The sequence below is a fragment of the Carettochelys insculpta genome, chromosome 15 (genome assembly GCF_033958435.1).
Source record: "Carettochelys insculpta isolate YL-2023 chromosome 15, ASM3395843v1, whole genome shotgun sequence".
NCBI classification, from domain to species: domain Eukaryota; kingdom Metazoa; phylum Chordata; order Testudines; family Carettochelyidae; genus Carettochelys; species Carettochelys insculpta.
The window spans coordinates 25627726-25645238 of NC_134151.1; the positions used below are offsets into that span (position 1 = coordinate 25627726).

Genomic DNA, 17513 nt, shown 5'->3' on the forward strand with positions numbered 1-17513 from the left:
TTATTACGTACTGTCACTGAAAGGAGAGTTTACACATCCCCATTCAATATACAAGGGCAGAGGGGTGGAAGCACATCACTGAGCTATTGGTAATGAATCACAGACACAGGATCCTAATTTAAGGAGTATTCTGACTATTGTAGAAGCAAATGTGCTTGTCTGTGGTGGAGAGCCATTGGGGGGGCTACAAAACCTAAGGGGAAAAAGACTGTGGGACAACGCTGCGCATTTCACTAGCTACAGAGAGAACCTTCACATCTTTCCCTGGGGATACTGGTTAGCCACTGCAAGTCAGTGATCAGCCTTGCATACCATACTAGTGTTTTCCTTAAAGAGGTAGCAATCCCTTCACCTTTAAAAGGGTTTCCATTAGCCTTATGCCACTGTCAATATCCAGCTTCCACTGTACAGATGGAACTCAAGGGACATAAATGATGTCACATAAGGTAGGGGTGTTCAAAGTGGGGGGCGGGCCCCCTTGGGGGGGCATAACATTTCCTAAGAAGGTGCAGCACGATCGGCTGCTGGGTGTCTAGCTCATCTATCTCATAAAAACGGTGAAATATTTTACCGTTTTTGTGTATGTGAATTCACATTTTTATACCAATTAATAAAGATGTTACATTCTACTTACTTATTTTCTTACACATGCTGAAAGGGTTGGGGATTTTTTTTTTTCATATAAACAAATGGAAATATCCGTCCGGTTTGGATTAATTAGACAGGCTGGGTGCAGGGGGCATACTAATTGCAGAGATGAAAGGTAGGGTCTGACGTAAAAAGTTTGCTCACCCCCGACTGAAGGGCTACTGGAAGGAGATCCTTTCTGGCCCTCATCTCATTCTGATAGCAAAGAGAGGTGGGGCTGAAATGTACTGAGTCATCTCACAATGGACTGATTTTGCTGCTGTTGTTGTTACAGTGGCATGCGCTGTCCCGGGAGGAGCAGGCCAAGTACTATGAACTAGCCCGGAAGGAACGGCAGCTTCACATGCAGCTCTACCCCGGCTGGTCCGCCAGAGATAACTATGTGAGTGTTTACTGCAGCTATGGACAAAAGGCCCAGCCTGGCAGCATGTTCTGCAAGCTGCAGTTCTGGTTGGAAATGTCACTTGCCTTACTTAATTGCTGCCCTGATAGCATGCCTTCTGATTGCATTGCTGTGCCCTGTGGCTCTGATGCGGATAGGTGGTAGAGGGCTGGGTATTGATATACCCACAGGCATTGGAATATATGTCTACTCAACAGGTTTATATTGTTTGTCTGAGGATTACACTTGGAGCAAAAATGTCATTTTTCCCCCAAGAGCTGCTAAATGATGCTCTTTTATTAACAAGGAGGTTTGCTTACTTATTGTCTTGCATAGCAGCTCTAATAAAAATAACCTGGTTCACAGGAAAAATAAGCAGAAATCAAAATGACAATTATATGACTCATGTCCTTGGCAATATTAGTCCTACCGGTTGAATCTCTCTTATCTGGCACCCTTGGGACCTGACCGGTGCTGAAGGATAGAACTGCTGGACCTCAGGAGGCTAGTATTGTCTAGCAGCATTATCAACACTTCCGCTACTTGCTGGGCTCTTAGAAGACATTTGCAGTAAATCAGAGCTAAATAATACAAGAGAACACTGAGAAGTTGGAAACAAACTTTATGGGACCATGAGAAATTTGGCCACACCTATGTTAAGTGGTCATCCAGCTAATTAAAATCATGTTGGACCATGGATGCTGACAGACCAAAGAGTGCCAGATTAAAGAGGTTCAACCTGTATTAGGCCCTATGATGGCCTAGGGCAGCCATTTTCCATCTTTGGTCCATAGCCAACAGAGGAGTATTTCCTGGTCATCCATAAAAAGCAACATTTTGAGAACCATATACTAAGATGGGGTGAAGGCTAGGAAAGCATTTAAGAGGGAATCTCAGCCTCTGAATTAATGATCCAGAGAACCCCTGGCCTAAGAGATTTATAAAGAGATAGCTGCAGTGACCTCTGCAATACTCGCGACAGTACTCTTTAGCCTCTCTCCCCCAAATTCGTTAGGGGTCAGCATTATGATTCAGAACGACCAAGTGAAAAATCCTTCTCCTTTAATGCGGTTGCTTCCCCGGTGGAGATTTTATAGAGTAAGAGCTTTAAGTGCATTACTTATGGTAGCATGTACTTTGCTGATGAGATGGAATGATCTCTGCCCTAAAGAGCTTATAGTTTAATGACAGACCAGCAGACAAGTAGGGAGAGGTAAGGGGTAATGAGAAGCAATATACACTCTTTTCTTTCCTTCTACAGGAGATTTACTGTAGGTGCCAGTAGGTCTTCAAGAGTGCCTTAATTCTGGAAAACATACATACAGGCTTTGTGGATGAACTCAGTAATTAAGCATTCACTCACCTATCATAGTACACATCACATCTTTTTAAACTATTTATCTAACCAAATTAGACACATTCCTACTGCGATGGGGCAAATTCTTCTCTCACTTAAGCCTTTTTTACACCCAAGTAACTCCACTGACACCACAAGAGTTGCTCCTGATTTACACCATTGTGAAACTAGACAAAGTCCTTTTATAAGTTGGAACTGGCCTCAACGTACAGAGCTGCCTCTGTCCCTGCTGGAAGTTAGTGGAAATATCAGTATCGGTATAATGTGGGAAATATAAAATATTTTCTGTTTCCCAAATTATACAGGGCACAAAATATAATTCTCAAATTGATTCTGTTGCATTTTGCACCCATATATAACAACTAACCAGTACTGTTCATAAGCTACAAGGACACTGTAACAAGCAAAAGTTACTTTATTTTAAAAGGCCTTTGGGGATTTCAGTTAGGAGTCTTATTGGTTTTTCACTCTTATTCCATGTACCATGGTTATTATACCCTCTCCTTGCCATTCTTATGGAATCTTTTACTACCAGCTGAGTTGGTGGCGTTTGGACTTGTTCCAACATTGTTTGGCTTGCCATTCATTATCTCCACCATTGTGGAATTCTCTCCTAACAACCTTCAGCGTACAGATTATAGTCTTGGCTGTAAATTAGCAGCCGGTCTGGGCTAGTTTCAATCCATTTGTGAAGCTTCAGTCATAAGTCGAGGTATCACTGAACATCCAGACAAGTAGAGTGTTGTCTGATCAGAGACTGTGTGCTGTGCTTGCAGGATGAGAGATGCACTGATCTGATAGGTCTTTACCCTGTCTTAGGATTCTAAAGAGGTCCCAGACCCGTTATTGTTCAAGTGTCCCATTAAAAGAAGAACATCCAAATGTGACTGTACCAGAGGCTGGATTGACAGTGCGTGAACAAGGTTTAACTCTTCCACCATTCTCCTGTCAGACCAGGGACACCAGAGGCTTACTTGTTTTAAAAGGCCATTTCAAACAAGTGTCCCAAATAAGGTTGCTGAATAGAACAGCAAGAAATATGCTCTGGGAACATCTTGGATGTGACCACTGGATTCAGCATGTAGCAGGTTTCCCCGTTGGTTGTTGGGGATGTGAAGCATGGTCTGCAGTAACCAATGGGGAGGGCTGTGAAGCACCTGGAATGTTGGGATTTCAAGTTTCCAGAGTTGTAGCTACATTTAGGGCAGCATGTAGAGTATATACCAGGGATCAGTGACCTTCCCAAGATGGAGTGCTTAAATTTGACCTTTTGACCTCTAGGTACGGTCCAAGTGCCAGTGATACTTTTTAAAATCATCAACAGTCCTACTTCCAACAGCTTTGTTAATAAATGAAGATGTAGACCTTTACTGTTTAGGTGGTGGTTAGTAGCATTAGCTGGTCTCCTGATAATTCACAGGCAGCATGGCTTTGAGCAAGCTCTCGGCTGCATGGGGGAGGAGGGGTGGGGCTGAGCTCCTGCCTCTCATGCCAATGAAAAATCAGCTCATGGGCCACTCCTGACACCGGTGCTGGGGGTTTGCTGACCGCTGGTATATACACTGCAAGGGTATAAGTAGCTGTATAGCTTGGTATGACATTGCTTAAGTGAATAAAGACATCCTATGATTCTGACATATGTACTGCAGGTGGATTTCTACAGACCCATGCCATGCCTTCGTGTCTCCCTGCTGCTACCCTTTTGCCTCCCCATCAGTGGCTTTCCATGATGGGTTTAGCTACATTGCGCAATACAGACACAGCCAGAGTCTGCGCATATCCTACACGCTACCACCACTCATGTAGACAAAGCCAGTGTCTCTCAATCTACCTCTGGGTATCTCTGATACCGAGAACTGGAGAGCAGGGAGAGGCTGCAAGTGTGGTCTCCTCTTGATTAGATGTGTATGCTTGTGTAGCTGTCTCACCCCTATAAAATACCCCACTTAATGGGTTGCCTCTTAAATGGTCAGCTGAGAGAAGATGGAGAAATGATTTGTTTTTGGTAGTGGCTTTTCTCAAATGCACCACAAATGAGAAAGTAAAGAGGTGGTAGAATGATAAGATCCAACAACCTTGGTAGCAATTCTGAATTGATTCACGAGACATCCCTGGTGGTGTTTGTTTTGTTCTGCCTAGAAATCCGGCTAGGTTGTTTTATTTATAGAGAATGGGTTTTTTGGAAATGTCAACCTAAACTCTACATTTTCCTTTAGTTGCTGCCTTCTTCTATTGCTGATAAGATAAATGATCACACCACCACCACCCCTGTGCATGCAGCTTCCCTGAATGGCTGCTTGCCAGGTGACTTTTCATTCCATAACCCTGCATCTGTCTCCTGTGGGCCTCTACCATATCGGAAAATGTTCTCCTGGTGGAGCAGACGTGGGAGAATTTTACACTTAGCTCTTCAGAATTATTGCACTGGGCCAGTTGCTAAACCAGCGTCCAAAGCAGCAGTCAGTGGCAATGTTCCTTCCAAACTGTCTTCCACACATGGATGGAAAAAAATTAGTTATCTGCACCATCAAAAGAAACACATGCTGCCCAGTGTGGGCATTCTGCTCATCAGCTGGGCAGAGGCACCTGAATTCTCCTGGGTGGTTGCCCCAGCGCTCAGCTTACAGGGAACACCGGTCAGCAGTATAATGGCAGCCAGAGCATCACCAATAGCCTCTGACACAGCAGGCTGCTTCCCACCCCTTCCCACTGAGATGGAGTGCTTCCTTTAACAAAATGAACACATTCCATATTTCTCCCCCTGACATCTTTTCTCCTCAAAAACAGACTGGCTGTCTGTGCTCTGGAAACATTTTCTTACCCCACCTGCATGGCCCCAGTAACCCTCATGTCTTCTGCTGGCCCTGCAGACTCCATCAGTCTGCTTCTCAGCTCATCCAGGGTTGTTTTGGGACAGTAACACCCAAAGCCAGAAAGCACCCGCTTTGTGATTTTTTCACACTGTCCCTGTAACAGTAGATACAGTTCCTCCCACGCTGAAGAAAACTCACCGCGATTGGGAGCTTTCCACCTTCACTCAAACCACAAGAAGTCATATAAGTCGTCACAGGTCAAAGCCAGCCCTGTAAGTGGCCCTTTCACCTGGGACTTATTTGCTCCAACAGCTCTGGTGTGCACGTTAATGGAACTTACTGGGACACGAAGGGAGTTATCATGGATTGTGTGGCGGATAAAAATCTGTTTCCTTATTAATGGACAAAAGAAAGAGAAGAATTGATAGATGGGCCCAGAGCAGTAGAAGAAAGAACTTTGAAACACAAACCTAGCTAATTTTAACACCACAGAGTCCTTTCCCTATTTGTGGTCATAGCTGTTGTTATTCTACACCCAGAAGATCATCATCTCTGCAGTGATACATCAGAAGCACAGAATGCTGCCAATCCCTCAGAAGTTCTGATCAGCTTTAACACAGGCTTCCTTTCGAGTGCACTGCTTTACTATCAAGATAAAATATATCCTAGATTTACAAGTTTCCAAAATGTGCCTAACACTGCATGGAAACATAAAAAGGCACAGTCCCTTCAGCTGAAGATTTTAATCTCATTCTCTGTGATGCAGTGTGAGGACAAGCAATTAGAAAGGAAAGTTGTAAGGAATGACCAAAGCTATCATAATAAAAATCACACAGCACTTGAGCTGGGCATGGCCATATTTTACTCTGTTTGTTTAAAAAATAAAAAGGCCAAACTCATGGCTAGTGTAAATTACGGTGAGGAGTGAAGGAATATGTTGTTCAGCAGTTTAGGCCCAATGCTAATGTGAACAGAACTAGTGCTTTTTTGGTGCTGTTACTGAGTACTGGCACCTCGGCAGCCCTAGCCACAAGTTTGGCTGCGGGGGCAGAGAAGGAACGGGGAGCGAGCTAAGTACTGGCTCCTCTTGCATTTTATTTATTTATTTATTATTCTTTTTTTTAAAAAAAAAACTGAACAGAACTATTGGTATGTTAAACAATTCCAATGAGAACACAGAGGAAACAAGGAGGCCACTGTTCAGTTGAAATATTGGCATGTGGCTTTGGCAACACAGAGGAGACAAGTGGTTGTAAGGAAATAATCTGCTGTGTTTAGTGACATGGATAATACATGAATTTGAATTTCTCTTGATCACATTCTCTAATGTTCTCATACTGTGAGAAAGAAGATACCTCTTAGTGTTGCCATTTTGCAGAATCTGTTTTGGCATCCTTGGGAAGCAACAAGAATTGATTTGCTGATTCACTGTTAGTGTCATATAGGCTATGTCTACACTAGCCCAAAACTTCAAAATGGCCATGCAAATGGCCATTTCAAAGTTTACTAATGAAGCGCTGAAATACATATTCAGTGCCTCATTAGCATGCAGGCAGCTGCGGCACTTTGAAATAGACGCGGCTCCCCGCCGCGTGGGTCGTCCAGATGGAGCTCCTTTTCTAAAGGACCCCGGCAACTTCGAAATCCCCTTATTCCTAACAGCATATAGGAATAAGGGGATTTCGAAGTTGCTGGGGTCCTTTCGAGAAGGAGCCCAGTCTGGACAAGACGCGTCAATTTCGAAGTGCTGCGGCTGCTGGCATTCTAACGAGGCGCTGAATATGTATTTCAGCGCTTCATTAGTAAACTTCGAAGTGGCCATTTGCATGGCCATTTCAAAGTTTTGGGCTAGTGTAGACACAGCCATAAGGATAAGAATAGTAGAAGTTGAACCCCTCTTGTCCAACACCTCTGGATCTGACCAGTGCCAGACAAGAGAACGTGCTGGACCTCGGGAGGTCAGTATTATCTAGCAGCATTGCCAACAATTCCACTGCTTACTGGGCTGTTAGAAGACATTGGCTACGTCTACACGTGAACCCTACATCGAAGTAGCCTATTTCGATGTGGCGACGAATAACGTCTACACGTCCTCCAGGGCTGGCAACGTCGATGTTCAACATCGACGTTGCGCAGCACCACATCGAAATAGGCGCTGCGAGGGAACGTCTACACGCCAAAGTAGCACACATCGAAATAAGGGTGCCAGGCACAGCTGCAGCCAGGGTCACAGGACGGACTCAACAGCAAGCCGCTCCCTTAAAGGGCCCCTCCCAGACACAGTTGCACTAAACAGCACAAGATCCACAGAGCCAACAACTGGTTGCAGACCTAGTGCATGCAGCATGGATCCCCAGCTGCAGCAGCAGCAGCCAGAAGCCCTGGGCTAAGGGCTGCTGCACATGGTGACCATAGAGCCCCGCAGCAGCTGGAGAGAGAGCATCTCTCACCCCCTCAGCTGATGGCTGCCATGGTGGACCCCGCTATTTCGAAGTTGTGGGATGCGCAACGACTACACGGTCCCATCCCCTCATGGGGTTAGCGGCTTCGACGTCTCGCCGCCTAACGTCGATGTTAACATCGAAATAGCGCCCAACACGTGTAGCCGTGACGGGCGCTATTTCGAAGTTAGTGCCGCTACTTCAAAGTAGCGTGCACGTGTAGACACAGCTATTAAGGAGTAAATAAGTACTAAATAACAGCACAGAACAATGAAAGCCAGGACTGATGGCTGTAAACAAACTTTATGGGACTATGGGAAACTTGGCCACACCCATGGTAAGTGGTCATCCAGGTAACTAAAATCATGCAGAATTATGGATGTTGTCAGATGAGAGAGTTCTAGATTAGAGAGGTTCAACCTCTACTGTGTTGTCAGTCTTTTAAAATAACAGCGCATTAATGTCGTTTTTGGGCCTCGCTTATATCCAGCTTTGCCAGCCCTGAGCATGTCAGTCAGGCCTTAAAAAAAAATCCGCTTCCATACTCCCCCACTCTCGATATTCTGAAAATTAATACATTTGGGTTCTTCGTTATCCTTTAGTGTTGGAGCTTTTTAAGGTTCAGGATTTCAAGCTTCTTTCTGCAACTGTTTTTGTCTGTTGAGATTCTCACACTATCATGAAAAATTGCGAGATTTACAATCAAGCCCAGGGCATTGGAAACAATGTATATTTTGTATTTATATTCAATGTATTTTGATATTATTTTACCATTTTAATACTTTGCTCTTCAGTCTCCACGCTCTTTAGCCCGTGAACAAACTCATTTAGACTCAGGGCCCCTGGAATTCTGCCGCACTTCAGGGCCAGTGTCTGCGGCAAGGGTAAGAGAATTCGGCAGCGAATATTAGCTCTGCAGCAGTGAGAACGTATAGCTGTCTGCCACCAACTCCATGGTTAGCTGCAGAATTCCAGGAGCCCTGAGCTTTTCACACTTCCATGGTCATGGAATCGCTCACTGACTGTGGAATTTATTTAGTCCTTTCACTGTGCTTCAGCATATGGTACGGTCTACATTTTGCTTTCAAGTCAATGCCCAGTAGGGAGTTGGACATAACCTGTACGCTAAAAGAACAGATAGACATGGAGACACTGCAAAAACTGTCAAGTCTAGGACCAGTCCAGTAGCACTGGTGGCTTTACTTCTGATACTCCAGCTAATGTTCTTGAAGGTGAGCATTCAAAACTATCCAGTAATTTATACTCCAGTAATTATATATCCAGTAATTTATAGGGGACACCAAATGAAATTGATGGGTAGTAGGTTCAAAACTAATAAAAGGAAATTTTTCTTCACACAGCGCACAGTCAACCTGTGGAACTCCTTGCCCGAGGAGGCTGTGAAGGCCAGGACTCTATTAGGGTTTAAAAAAGAGCTTGATAAATTTTTGCAGGTCAGGTCCATAAATGGCTATTAGCCAGGGATAAAGTATGGTGCCCTAGCCTTCATAACAAGGGCAGGAGATGGATGGCAGGATATAAATCACTTGTCTTCTGTTCTCCTTCTCTGGGGCACCTGGCATTGGCCACCGTCGGCAGATGGGATGCTGGGCTTGATGGACCTTTGGTCTGACCCAGTATGGCCATTCTTATGTTCTTATGTTCATAAGTCAAGCTTGTGCCACTGGGGGCAGCAGGCATCAGACATTCATCGAAAAGCAAAATGGAGTGAAGTGCCCTGGATTTAGAATCCCAGCATAATCTTGGTCTGATGGAGGTTAGCCCATGGAGAAGGGGCTACAGCTGTGTTTTGAATCAGGTCCTTCAGTGCAGCTGAATTTGTACTGTGGATGTGATCCTAGACCAGTTACATAACATGGTTTGACCATACCCAGCACTAAACGTGTGTGAACACAATAAAATACATAGTGTAGACAGATCTTCTGCTTCTAAGCTTGATCACTTTCTGAAATGTAAACACTATGCCAATCTCATGCAGCCTCTTTGCTTCCTGTTCTGGGATACTGGGGGAAAAAAAAAAATCAGAATCTATTCCAGAAAATAGATTTGTGGAATGTAAAAAAACTAGTCATCAATGAGCAATTTTTTCTTAGTTATTTTTTAAAACAAAAATGATGTGGTTTCACTCAAGGGGACTAGATGTTTAAGTGGAAAAAGTGGGTGTTCATATAAATAAACTATTTGGCCATTTCACCTACGTTGATTTCTGTTCCACATGCCTAACACTGGAATGGAAAAAAACTCAACCATCACCTCTCTGTTGTTTAGTTAAGATTAAATGTTTAAGTCTGACTGAATGGTCATATTCTCCTGTGACTGGAGTCTATGATCTACCATACTGGGGCTTTGCCTTCTGTAATAACTTGACTATGATTTAGCTAGAGAGACAAGGTGAGTGAGGTAATATCTTTTATTGGATCCAGGTCTGCAGGTGAGAGAGGCAAGCTTCTGAGGTTACACAAAGCTCCTCCTCTGGTCTGGGAAAGGGACTCAGTTTCACAGCTAATTATTCATCCGTCCATAGTGTCCTCAGCACTGACATAACTGCTCATCCTCTCTTATTTTTAGTCAATCCCTCTCTCATGGCATTTGAGGAAGATCTAGCCTCTCTCTGGAACACGTTGCCTACTTACAGTACATCCTTCCCTGTCAGTTTGCTCAGGCCTTTAGGCACGTGCCTCCAAGAAGACCTTCAGGAAGAGGAAATTCCACCTGCAGCCTCTCTGCTGCACAGGAGGGGCACGCTGCTTCTACTCTTCTTCAGGGGCAACCCACGATGGGAGTCTGCTGCACGGGGACCCAAAGCGGGAGATCCTTGTGGCTTCCTTCCCTCCTGCTGCGCTTTCAGAGATTAAGGCACCATCCAGCCTTACAGTCCCAGAACTGTCTGTGCACAATATGAATTATTGCATGTGCACAGGGAGATTTTGATTTGCTGTTTGGTGAATTTTGAACAGTGGTGTGTTGCATCCTGTAACTTCCAAGTGTGTGCTGGTATACTTGTCCTAAGGTGTTACCAGTGTGTATTTATACCAATTACAAAGTAGCAATGTTTCATTCCTGCAAAGATTCAACTGGTCCATTGGCTCAGCTACCTTGTGGAATTGGGATATATACCTGGCCTTGCAGATTTCCAGGACCAGCATCTGAAGAAGTGAGTTAACTCATGAAAGCTCATGCTCTAAACTTTTCTGTTAGTCTATAAGGTGCCACAGGACCCTTCGTTGCTCCTACAGATCCAGACTAACACGGCTACCCCTCTGATACTTGTGGAATACCGTAAACTGTTCAGTCTAATTTGTGGAATAAATGATTGGAATTCATATGTGCTTGCATTTGGGAATAGCACTGGCCAAGAAAACCCATGCTGTACTGCCTTAGCACCCATTTTACTGAAGGGGAGGGGAAAAAAAACAAACATCTAACAAGTCATAACTTTTTTCTGTCTTCTTTTTCATTTAAAAACATGGTATTATTTTATTATGAAGTTTGCTGTCCCTAATTCTCAAAGTTATTTAAAATCAATGTCAAAGACTAGATAATTTCTGAGGTCTGTGAAGACAGATTGCTCTAAACCAGACAGAAAATGAACCAAGGGTTTCTCTACATGCTTTTGTTACATCACACAGGGCTGTGTTCTCCCCACCTTGCTGAACTAAATCTTCACCATGACTGATGGGATGGACTATACATGTATCTCAAAGACTAAGGGAAGATTGGCTTTATCAGCAACCTTTTGCTGAAGTTATCAATCATAGCTTTAAAAAACCCCAACCTACACACCTTAAATTTCTAACGTGGGATTATAATGGGCCAACAGAGGATCAAATGAAAGAGAAAAGAGACATGGGTCTGTACAAGGTCATTTGTTGCCTTATTGGTGATCAATGAAGTGACAAAGAAGGGCTACGTCTACACATGAAGCCTACATCGAAGATATAGCGGCTAGGGATATATTATCGACCACCTGACCAGGACAGTGATAGTGATGCTGAAATGCTAAGGAAGATTAGAGAGGCTATCAAAATCAAAAACTCACTAATAATGGGGGATTTTAGTTATCCCCCTGTTGACTGGGTACATGTCTCCTCAGGAAGGGATTCAGAGAGAAAATTTCTTGATGCCTTTAATGACTGCTTCTTGGAGCAGCTGGTACAAGAACCCACAAAGGGAGAGGCAATTCTTGATTTAGTACTGAGTGGAACACAGGATCTGGTCCAAGAGGTAACTATTACAGGACCGCTTGGAAAAAGTGACCATAACATAACAACATTTAATATTCCTGTGTTGGGAAGAACACCACAACAGTCCAACACTCTGGTATTTAATTTCAAAAAGGGGAATTACACAAAAATGAGGAGGTTATTTAAACAGAAATCAAAAGATAGAGTAACTAGAGTAAAATCCCTGAAAGCTGCATGGAAACTTTTCAAAGATACCATATTAGAGGCCCAGCGTAAATGTATACCCCAAATTAAAACAACACAGTAAGAGACCTAAAAAAGAGCCACCATGGCTTAACAACCATGTAAAAGAGGCAGTGAGAGATAAAAAGGCATCTTTTAAAAAATGGAAGTCAAACCCTAGTGATCAAAATAGAAAGGAACATAAACACTGCCAAATTAAATGAAAAAATGTAATAAGGAAAGCCAAAAAAGACTTTGAGGAACAGTTAGCCATAAATTCAAAAAACAATAGTAAAATGGTTTTTAAGTACATTAGAAGCAGGAAGCCTGCTAAAAAAGCAGTGGGGCCCCTGGACGATAGACATAAAAGGAGCAATCAAGGAAGATAATGCCATTGCGGAAAAACTAAATGATATTTGCTTCAGTCTTCACGGCTGAGGATGTTAGAGAGGTTCCCAAATCTGAGCTGTCCTTTATAGGTGACAAATCTGAGGGACTGTCCCAGACTGAAGTGTCATTAGAGGAGGTTTTGGAACTAATTGTTAAGCTAAACAGTCACAAGTCTCTGGGACCGGATGGTATTCACCCAAGGGTTCTGAAAGAACTCAAATGTGAAATTGCGGAACTATTAACAGTGGTTTGTAACCTATCCTTTAAATCAGCTTCGGTACCCAATGATTGAAGACAGCTAATATAACGCCAATATTTAAAAAGGGCTCTAGAGGAGACCCTGGCAATTGCGGACCAGTAAGTCTAATGTCAGTACCGGGCAAATTAGTAGAAACAATAGTAAAGAATAAAATTGTCAGACACGTAGAAAACCATGATTTGTTGAGCAAAAGTCAACATGGTTTCTGTAAAGGGCAGTCGTGTCGTACTAATCTATTAGAGCTCTTTGAAGGGGTTACCAAGCATGCGGACAGGGGGGATCCAGTAGACATAGTATGCTTAGATTTCCAGAAAGCCTTGGACACGGTCCCTCACCAAAGGCTCTTATGTAAATTAGGTGGTCATGGGATAGGTGAAAAGATCCTTTCATGGATTGGGAACTGGTTAAAAGACCGGAAACAAAGGGTAGGAATAAATGGTAAATTTTCACAATGGAAGGGGGTAACTAGTGGCGTTCCCCAAGGGTCAGTCCTGGGACCAATCTTGTTCAACTTATTTGTCAATGGTTTAGAGAAAGGGGTAAGCAGTGAGGTGGCAAAGTTTGCAGATGACACCAAACTGTTCAGGATAGTCAAAACCAAAGCAGACTGTGAAGAACTTCAAAAAGATCTCAGCAAACTGAGTGACTGGGCAGCAAAATGGCAAATGAAATTTAATGTGGGTAAGTGTAAGGTAATGCACATTGGGAAAAATAACCCCAATTATACATACAATATGATGGGGGCAAATTTAGCTACAACAGATCAGGAAAGGGATCTTGGAATTATAGTGGATAGTTCTCTGAAAACATCCACGCAGTGTGCAGCAGCAGTCAGTAAAGCAAATAGGATGTTAGGAATAATTAAAAAAGGGATAGAAAATAAGACAATATGTTACTTCCCTTATATAAACTATGGTACGCCCACATCTTAAGTCCTGCGTGCAGATGTGGTCTCTTCACCTCAAAAATGATATATTGGCATTAGAAAAGGTTCAGAAAAGGGCAACTAAAATGATTAAGGGTTTGGAATGAGTCCCATATGAGGAGAGGCTAGAGAGACTGGGACTTTTCAGTCTAGAAAAGAGGAGACTGAGGGGCGATATGATAGAGGTATATAAAATCATGAATGGTGTGGAAAAAGTGAATACAGAAGAGTTATTTACTTGTTCCCACAATACAAGAGCTAGAGAACACCAAATGAAATTAATGGGTAGCAGGTTCAAAAGTAATAAAAGAAAGTTTTTCTTCACACAGCGCACAGTCAACCTGTGGAACTCCTGACCAGAGGACGCTGTGAAGGCCGGACTCTAACAGAGTTTAAAAAAGAGCTTGATAAATATTTGGAGGTTAGATCCATAGATGGCTATTAGCAAGGGGTAAGGTATGGTGACTAGCCTTTTGTCGAAGATGGGAGATGGATGGCAGGAGACAAATCGGTTGATGATTGTCTTCGGTTCACCTCCTCTGGGGCACCTGGCATTGGCTACTGTCGGCAGACAAGATACTGGGCTAGATGGACCTTTGGTCTGACCCAGTATGGCCGTTCTTATGTTCTTACGATGTAGCAACATCGAAATAGGCTATTTCGATGACTAACGTCTACACATCCTCCAGGGCTGGCAACGTCGATGTTCAACTTCGACGTTGCGCAGCACCACATCGAAATAGGCGCTGCGAGGGAACGTCTACATGCCAAAGTAGCACACATCGAAATAAGGGTGCCAGGCACAGCTGCAGACAGGGTCACAGGGCAGACTCAACAGCAAGCTGCTCCCTTAAAGGGCCCCTCCCAGACACAGTTGCACTAAACAACACAAGATCCACAGAGCCGACAACTGGTTGCAGACCCTGTGCCTGCAGCATGGATCCCCAGCTGCCGCAGCAGCAGCCAGAAGCCCTGGGCTAAGGGCTGCTGCCCACGGTGACCATAGAGCCCCGCAGGGGCTGGAGAGAGAGCGCCTCTCAACCCCTCAGCTGATGGCCGCCATGGCGGACCCCGCTATTTCGATGTTGCGGGACGTGGATCGTCTACACGTGCCCTACTTCGACGTTCAACGTCGAAGTAGGGAGCTATTCCCATCTCCTGTTGGGGATAGTGACTTCGACGTCTCGCCGCCTAATGTCGAAGTTAACTTCGAAATAGCACGTGACGCGTGTAGCCATGATGGGCGCTATTTCGAAGCTAGTGCCGCGACTTCGAAGTAGCGTGCACGTGTAGACACGGCTAACGAGATGTGCAACCTGGCCATCTCACACTGGGAAGTTTGAGTTTGCTACCTCGTATAAGCTATTGGACCTGGGTTTTTTTTCAGCTTAAGCAGGAGGAATTCATGCATTCCAATCCCAAGGTGCTTGGTTCAGTCCTCACAGACAACAACGGCCAATGCTGTGGCGCTTCATGAGTTTTATTCCTCTCCTATGATTGTCCATTATAATAATTGTATACGTAATACTGAGCAGCCTCCATCAGTCCTCAGAGGAGAAACTAATGTTGTTTTCCTCTTACCTCCTAGGGAAAAAAGAAAAGACGAGCAAGAGAAAAGCAGCAAGACTCCAATTCAGGTAAACTTACCGGTATTCCCTAAGCATTGAGTTTTGCTGTTCATGTTTTCCCTCATTCGGTCAGGTTTCTAAAGCTAAAAACTTATAGATGTTAAAGCCACAGTGAATTATTTCTACAAGTGTCTTGTTCCTAAAAACATATGGGAATTAGAACATTGGAAGGAAGCTCATGAAAAATGAGCAAGGGGGATTCCAGACCTGAAGAGTTCTGTGTAGCTCAGAAGCTTTTGTCTCTTTCACCCATGGAAGTTTGTCCAATTTGATAGATTACTTCACCCCCCTTGTCTCCAATATCTTTGTGCTGACAGAGCTACAACGCTGCACTTACACTAGATGGTGGCTAATGCAATAAACTCTTGTTTTAACCACTATTCGATTAACCGGCACTATGAGATGACCAGCACTGCCACCAGGCACTGTCCTAGCATCTAGGTTTCTTCTTCTAGGCAGCTGTGCTGCTTACAGGTGGCAAAGGGATCCTGTCCTGCTCCAAGTCATTGATGTGCTTCCCCTTCTTAAGGAGGGACCTGTGCTGGGACACAGGTGAGGAGACAAGATGAAGCTACTGCTGCATCTGCCGCTCCCCAGCCCACCCTGGGGCCTAGCCTGCAGTGGCTCCAGGACTACACAGCAACCACTGCCAGTCTCTCCACACAACAGCACGGGCCAGGGCCTGAGCCCCTGGGGGGCCGCTGAAGCCCTGCAAGAGAGCAGCAAGAGGGTGGCTGGAGCACAGGGAGCCAACCACGCCACACAGCAGCATGAGCCAGGGCCTGAGCTGCTGAACCCCAGTGGGCTGCATGGGCAGAGGCAGCACTCCGGGGATTGGGCTGCTGAGGGCTTTGGGGAGGGGAGCACTGCTATAGCGCAGGCGCCACTGTTGGAGAACTAGCGACAGGGATCCCTCTCTGCCGTCTGAAATATTTTCCTGTCTGGCAACCTCCCAGTCCTGGGGCTGCCGGGTACGGAACAGTTTGTTGTACATTATTTTAATAGACACCCCAGCCTTACAATCCGTTCTGCCACAGAGGTAGTCTGGGCAAGTGCTCCAGTAGGTTCTGAGTGGCAGCAAGCACCAAAGTTCTGTAGTCAAAAGCGATGCCTTTATCTGTTAGCTGCACTGATGCTGTGTATCGTTATGTAACCTCTTTAAAGACCACTCCAGGGACCGGATCACAAATCTTTTTGTAGTAGAAGTAACTTAAAAGTCAAACAAAATTGCACTGAAAACCAAGGGGGTACTTTAATGTGGTTACTTACTGGAGTACATTGGAGGGGGACCCTAGTGCTGTGTATATAGAGGTCGCTGTGCACAACCACACGTTCCAAAGCTTTTCACACCCTAGATTTTAGAAGCATTTCTAACTTATCTGAACTAACGGACCTTTGTTATATCACACAAAGAGATATCAAAGCATCTGCTTTGCCTGGCTTGTGAAGTTCAACTGAACATTTCTTCTAGCACATCAACTTTTCCTCCTAATTATTGCGTTTATTGATAACGAGTGTAAGGGGTTATTTTTACACCACATTTATTTCATTATAATCTCACCCACCACGGAAGTGCAGCCTTCTTCAACTTGAAGGCAGTGGTTGATTCACGGCATGCGTAGCAGGAGAGATGGTGATTGTGAAAGTGAGTGAGAGTGATATGCAGGTGCTGTTCAGATTTCATGTACAGCAGTGCAAAAGTTCTCATATGCCTAAATGAAAATAGGGCCTATCGTAATCAGCCCCTCGGATCACGCAGCAACACTACACAGGATTTTAGGGCTCTTTCTACACAGCAGTGTTATTTTGGAATAAACTATTCTGGAAGGGGAGATTTTCCAGACTACCTTATTTCAAAATAGTGCTCAGCTATTTCAAAATAGAGCATCCACACACAACAGAGCCCATGTCAAAATAGAGCCACTGGAAGCACTATAGCTTAATTTCGAAATAGTGCCTATTCCCTGTCTATCCAGCCCCTATTCTAAAATATCTATTTCAGAATTGGTAAGCCTCATTTATGAGGAATAGTGCCTAATCCAAAATAAGCCATCTGCTATTTCAAAATGATGTCAAAATAGCTGTTTTGCTGCATAAATACTTCAAGTTATTTCAGAACAGTGGCCCTTATTTCAAAATAAGTTTGCTGTGTAGACCCATCATAGGGCAGTAGATGCAGGAGTGTAGCTTGTCCATTAGAATGACAGAGAACATGTAGAGAAGCAGAATGGAATTGCCTCATA

At 44.2% G+C, this 17513-nt stretch overlaps 1 protein-coding gene across 8 annotated transcripts in view; it reads left to right on the plus strand.

Annotated features, from left to right (window-relative positions):
- The window catches only part of TCF7 (transcription factor 7), a 142257-nt gene that overhangs the window by 112720 nt on the left and 12024 nt on the right, over positions 1–17513 (plus strand). For 6 of the 8 annotated variants that reach the window (XM_075010085.1, XM_075010086.1, XM_075010087.1 and 3 more), the window contains 2 exons: positions 923–1030; positions 15231–15279. In XM_075010085.1, the coding sequence (XP_074866186.1) occupies positions 923–1030; positions 15231–15279 (157 nt within the window). Of the gene's footprint in view, positions 1–922; positions 1031–10730; positions 10817–15230; positions 15280–17513 lie in introns of all 8 variants that reach the window. The other 2 variants (XM_075010093.1, XM_075010092.1) reach the window with 1 other exon arrangement.